Source organism: Protobothrops mucrosquamatus, unplaced genomic scaffold (genome assembly GCF_001527695.2).
Source record: "Protobothrops mucrosquamatus isolate PMUCROS unplaced genomic scaffold, P.Mucros_1.0 scaffold323, whole genome shotgun sequence".
In the NCBI taxonomy this organism is placed as follows: domain Eukaryota; kingdom Metazoa; phylum Chordata; class Lepidosauria; order Squamata; family Viperidae; genus Protobothrops; species Protobothrops mucrosquamatus.
The window spans coordinates 38757-45502 of NW_015386662.1; the positions used below are offsets into that span (position 1 = coordinate 38757).

The following is a 6746-nucleotide window of genomic DNA, read 5'->3' on the forward strand; positions in this document are numbered from 1 at the left end:
TTTATTATAGCTTGCAGTGAGGGCCTTCCTGAATGCAAAATGATGAGTTTTCTGAACACTGAATGAACTTTACTGGTGTCACCATTGTTATTATCAGGACATTTCATATTTATTTCAGCATGACATAGAGAATGTGTCACGTTATCTAAAATTTTGCTATTTTGGGTAGTTATAGTTTGCAAATATATTAATGAGATGTGTCTGTGGTCTTTTATGTAGAATTGTGATAGATATGATTGTGCATCCATTAACTGCACTATAGCCCCATCAAATATTACTCATGTGAATATTTCATTCAGACTCTGGAAGCCTACTTTCATAAAGGTAAGTGAGCTATCATTTATTAGGAATTTAAAATGATATTTTGTCAAAAACACATACTGTACATATTATAGGTACATGCATCATGCTACTTGCTTGGTACTGGCTAGGAAGCTTCTACTGAAAGAAGTGTTATGCTGTTATATTAATACATAATGTGTTCAGGCGGCAAATTTTTTTATTGTGATGCAAATGTTTTTTACAGTTATTTCTTGATATATATTCAATTTCATGTAATTTTATTGCTGTTGTAGTTGCCTTAGGCCAAATCTGAACGGAGCATATGGGTGCAAGTTTTTGAGGAATTGATGGAGTTATTGATTTTCATTTATGCTCATAATTCCCAGGTGTTAGCCATACTGGGAATCTGGAAATTCAAGCTCAATAACTCTGGATGGTAACAGATAGAAGAGTAAACTATACTGAGTTTCACAGAGTGTACAATGACAGGTAGTACTCGACTTACAACAGTTCGTTTAGTGACCATTTGAAGTTTCAATGGCATTGAATAAAGTGACTTAAGACCAGTTTTCATATTTATGTCCGTTGCAGCATCTCCATGGTCACATGACCAAAATTAGCAACTGACTCGTATTTATGACAGTTGCAGTGTCCCGGGTCATTTGATCTCCTTTTGTGACCTTCTGACAACCCAGGTCAATGGGGTTAGTAACAGCTGTGTTACTAACTTAACAACTACAATTATTCACTTAGCAACTGTGGCAAGAAAGGTCATAAAATGGCAAAGTTCACTTAACAACTGTCTCACTTAGCAACAGAAATTGTGGGTTCAATTGTTGTCATAAGTCAAGGACTACCTGTATACTATTGTGACTTAAGAAAAGGAATGTGTTAAATTCTCCTCTTATTTCCTTGTTTGCTTTCTTCCTGCTAAAGCAATGAGCAACATATCACCCATCTACATATGTTTGAGGCCAATCAAACATTACAGCATAGGACTGTAATGTTGTAAAACAATAACCTTCAGAGTTTTCTTTCTATTGCATGCCAGGTAGTAATTAATTTCCTTTCACTAAGACAGAGAGTAGAGTAAAAAGAAGAATTACCTTCTTTCCTCTAAAAGAAAAATATTGATAGCACTTAAAAGTTTTCATGGATGTTGGTGGATTCTTGATTTTGAAACCAGAGCAAAATTGTCTTTATAAAGTGATAGCTAGCTAGATACTGTTAACTATTTTTCAGTAAAAGATAGTGTTGTTAACATTCAAAGAAACAGAGACTGATCTAAACAGAGATGCAACCATTTTTTCCATCATGGCTAGGACTTCCAATTTCACCATAAGGGAGCCTCTTCTAACAAGGCCAAGAGGAGATATAAGACAAAACTAGAGCACTGATTCATCAGAGAAATTTTCCAGGGAACTAAAGCTAAAAAGAGAATATACCATTGAAAAGAGGGAATGTTGCCTCAGTATTAAGACACGTGATAGGACTAAAAAAAATCAAAGAATACAGTGGAAAAAAAAGACAAAAATTACATATTAGGAAGACCAAACAGGTAAAAAAACAGCTTTAAATTGATAATGAAGATATCAAAATGGTGGAGAGCTTCTGCTGTGTAGGATCAACCATCAACAGTAAAGGAACAATCAGTTAAGGCTACTGTTTGACAGAGCAGCCATGAAGGTCTTGGAAAAAATATTGAAATGCTCTAACGTGTCTATACCTACAAAAAGAATTATGTAAGCCATGATATTCCCTGTGACATGTTATGGAAGTGAAAGTTGGACTTTAAAGAAGCAGAATAGGAAAGTACTGATACCTTTGAAATTTGAGGTTGGCAAAGACTACTGAGAATCTCAAGTGAATGGATCATTAAACATAGTTCTCACTTAAGGCACAAATGACCCAGCTCAAATTATCCTACTTTGGACACATTATGTAAAGATCCAGCTCTGGGAAAGCTCTAATGCTGGATAAGTTAGAAAGAAAGAGGAGAGCAGCAGCAAAGTAGATAGACTCAGTTACAAGGTCATGAGTACAATGTTGGGAGACGTAGAAGAATATGTTAGGGGCAGATCATCTTGCAAAAAAAAATCTATTTGGTTGCTAGGAGTTGAAAATAGCTTGATGGCACATACTCAAATCTTTATATGCAGCCTATAAACCATATGTTTCTGGTTTCCTGCAAGCATTTTTACAACAAAGATATTGCCTTAAAAGCTGTGTAGAAAGGGGGGGGGGAATCTCTCCATGTTCTATCATTGGCTTCAACTTGCAAGTATTTTTTTGTTCTTTGGTCCAAAGATTGATCTCATGAGATTGTAGGAGAGGAACAACTGAAAATACTGGACAATAAGTGAGTCCAGATGGTAGGCAACATTTGTCTAAAGTCCAGATTTTGTTTCCCAACTCTGGTATGCCTTGATGAGTATAATGGAATTTGAGATGAATTGAAACTGCAGTGTCCACTGAGGGATACAAATATTTTGATGCCAATAGTTTTTCCCTTGGCCCTTCTTGTGTCAACCTCTAGAAGAAAGGATTTTCTTAAATAAGCCAAAATACTGCTTATTTTCCCGATGAAGGCCATTAAGGGAGTGTAATAGTAAATTATTTGCCATCACAGCAAATTCCTTTATGTGCCCTTCCACTGCCATTTCTTATAAGCAATAAACATCATTTTTTTTCTCTGAATCATTCTTTTGAATTTGGAACCATCACTACACATCCTCTTTATGACCTGTTTTCCTTGTTACCTTCTGGGAGGAGGCTTTGTGGTATCCGTAGAAGAACATCCAGATTCAGCCATAGTTTCATCCCATACAGCATTAACCTTGTGAACTCTCAAGCTTCCTCCTTCCGTTATATATTCAAGATGGACAGTATTTAATATTTATTTGCTACGTATATGTAGGTATGTGGATCTGTAATATGTTGTTCATAGTATGTTTAGGTGTGTGTCATGTATGTGTTTCACTTTGAGAACGGGCAACTATTTCATTTTTGATGTGTGCCGTTGTGCCCACAGTAAAAAAATGACAATAAAGGTTATCTTATCTTATCAAATCCATTTTATTCTAGGCAAAAATTCACAGTGTAGAACTCATTGTGACAGCAAGTCTAAGGACTGAAAATGCATTAATGATCTTGAAGAAAGAAAATGAAAAAATAGAGGTGAGTTCTAGCAGTTTATTTTGCATATCACAAATTCAATTTGCATGCCAGTTTAGCCAGAAAAATTATCTGTCTGTAATTAGGTGGAAAATCCCAACAAATATAGAAAAATTACTTATAAGTAACCATTCAGACCATTAGCTATATATTTGCTTGCAACTCAGTTAGCATATTTACTCGAACCTTGATACAGCGGTTGGTATTATACAAATTAATAAATATTTGTGAGTGTCCTTGTAGAAACAATATTTAGATATGTATAACTGGTATAATGCATAAGATGTATAATGTGTAAGATGTCAGCCCATATCATACAGTTGTCAGTTTAGTTGCTTTTTTAGATTTTGCATTTTTAAAAAAATAATGTAACAACCATGCATTATATTATTTTGGTGAATATTTATGATTTGATAGATATTCAGAAAGTATTCATTTTTATTTGGCATACACATAAAATTAAATTACTTCTTACCTATTATATTTTTTGCTACTATTTCACTGACATTAAAAAGTTTCATCAAATTCAGGAGTATCAGTAGGAAGGGCCAACGGAGTCAAACTGACAGGCACAATTGGACAACTGAAGCTCCGTATTTTTCATGTATGTGCTATGTATGTGATTCATCATATTAAACAGGACTGGAGTATAATTGCCTTGCTCAACAGGGAAATGGGTGGCATATAAATTTAATCAATCAGTCAATAAAACCTATTTTTATTTGGAAAAAATCTAAATCCTCTATTAGGATTAAGAGTTAAGTATCAACTCGCAAATCAGCAAGTATAGAACTATAGCTATAATGTAGGTGTAGAATTGGAGCATTAATATGCCTGAAATGATGAACAGTTGATATATGTGACTTATCACATTTTTATTTCCAAGGCACAAATATTTATCTATAGAATAGAATCCACACTGCAGAAGAAACAAAATGTTTGCACTTATAGGACTATCCCATAAGTGGGAGAGAATCAGAGTTCAAATATTCCTAACATTAGCATTTGTACACTTATATTTACACTTTTTAACTTTTCCCTAAACAGGTTTATTCATTAAAAAAAAGTTATGTTAGAGTCAGAGTTAAGAGAGATCTATACTTCCAGTGGCTATTTCCCATCCAACATCTACAGCAGATTTTGAAGACAAGTGGAAAGTTATTAGGATAAAAATAATTGGTCCTGTCTCACTAAAAGGAACCCTTGAATCAATCCCAAGTTGTTTTTGATAACAAAAGAATTTGAGTTTCTAATGAATAAAAAAGTAGTTCCTATTTGACTTGATGCCTCAGTTTCTATTTTAGAGAAATCATGAATGCTTGTTTTGATTTAATGTCTTTCAGACAATAATTCAAGTCTCAAAGGAGCTTCTTCCTGGCCGTGTGCCATTATGGGTCATTCTGCTCAGTGTTTTTGCGGGGCTCCTGATTCTTACCTTGCTTATATTTGCATTATGGAAGGTACGATGCATTTTTCCATATTTCCCTTTTCTGAAGCTTTGGTGAGTTGGCAAAAGCAATAAGGGGAAAATCTTTCTGATTACCTGCTTAAGCAATGCCACTTAAATGATAAGCCATCCATGATTTTTTTTAAAAAATCAATGCTTTCTATCTTGCAGGGTTACAAATGAAAACAAACTGGTTCAGAAGACAGTTTTTGTATGCCATGATTTTGAAAGTTGGAGTATATATTCTTATTAAATGGTTTTCAGTTAATATTTATACAATCAGATTCTGAATGTTATAAAAAACATGCAAAATATTTTGGAGTAGATTAGTGGCTGTTCAGATTGGTATTGTTATCTTGGAATTATCTGTTTGGATGGAAAGGTAATCCAAAAGAGAAAAACAGTGCTCTGAATTAGATAATGCAATATATAAGATTAAACTTTTAGTCTAAACTTGCACTTCCTTATAAACTTGGTTTTTCCTAAATGCTATTTCTCACATGTGTCTTTTTTTCATGAAAGTTAACTATTTAGCTTTCTGTTTTCAAATTATATGAATATATTTTTACAAATTTCTTCTATTGGCAATTTTTTTCATTTCTTCCCAGTGTTCCATATAAAAACACTTTATTGCTGTCATATTAACAAATTCATCTGCACAGAGTGATGTAGTCTAAAACAGTTAAAACTGCTAAGTGTTATTAGTCATCTGTCCATAAGTTGGCAGCCTTGTCAAAGCTAAGAACATAAGATCTTCACAACTTTTAGTGTCTTAGTGTAGTTTCATTACTTGTTTCAATTGCTATTAATGTAACCACAAAGTGACCCATTTATCATGGTTAACAACAACAACAACAACAGCAACAACAACATAGTCAAGTTTGTATCAGTATAATAAAATGGAGAGAGAAGAGAGAAAATATTAAGATAGCGCCTTAGTAACAGACCAGTGGAGGATATAGAATATTAAATGATATTAGAAATAAAAGGTAGAGGATAGTAGAAATCCCAAGGTACAAAAATAAACAGCACTAGTACAAATGTGAAAAACAATGTTTTTAATTCCAAGCAGCATGCATGTTATTTTATATATTTCCATCAGAATAAATCTAGTATATATTACCAAATTAACTGATAGTTTTTTTCACAATTTATATTTGTCCTAATGTGGTTTTTATGACTTTTGTTCTTCTTTGTGAAAAAAAATTTTTTTTGCATGGGGGGGGGCATTGGAATAATTGACACTTGGAATCTGTCATTAGCTCATAGTCTGAACTTATACATGTTGCACTATAAGATTTTGCAGTTATCTCCTTTGTGTCTAATGCAGTAATTTTTAATCTGAGTTATGGTTTTTTTTCATTACTTTCCTTGCAGGCTGGATTTTTCAACAGGCCCTTAAGGAAGAAAATGGAGAAATGAGAAGAAACTCCAGAAAAAAAAACTCTTTTAACAGTTCTGCAATGATCTGCCCTCAGGTGGACTTCTGAGATATGACTATAAATCAAATCCTTGGTTTAATGTAGGAAAGGTCACAGAAGTTTTATTTCAAACAACATCATATGCTGAGCAATAAAGGAAACAAAAAGAAAAAGAAAATGAACAAACCAAAGATAGAAAAAATAATCCTGAAAGGAAACTTTCTTTTCCTTTTTTATAGGTGAACAGAAGAGAAAAATCTGTACAACTGTTCTGAACTTGGAACTTTTTTTTCAGATAACTTTTTCTTCATGGATATACAAGCAACTTTGAAGCCAAGGTATATTCAAAACTAGGGAGAGCAGACAGACAATTTACTCTTCAGATTTTACCCATTATTTTTAATATTGTCACTTATTTTTAG

At 33.3% G+C, this 6746-nt stretch overlaps 1 protein-coding gene across 1 annotated transcript in view; it reads left to right on the top strand.

Annotated features, from left to right (window-relative positions):
- ITGA1 (integrin subunit alpha 1) overlaps positions 1 to 6476 on the top strand; it is a gene marked incomplete at its 5' end in the record, with an annotated part of 43457 nt that extends 36981 nt beyond the window's left edge. Inside the window, 4 exons of the mRNA XM_015815179.1 lie at positions 220 to 324; positions 3367 to 3459; positions 4800 to 4916; positions 6281 to 6476. Of these exons, the coding sequence (XP_015670665.1) occupies positions 220 to 324; positions 3367 to 3459; positions 4800 to 4916; positions 6281 to 6325 (360 nt within the window). The remainder of the gene's footprint in view (positions 1 to 219; positions 325 to 3366; positions 3460 to 4799; positions 4917 to 6280) is intronic.
- Between the last annotated feature and the right edge of the window lie 270 nt (positions 6477 to 6746).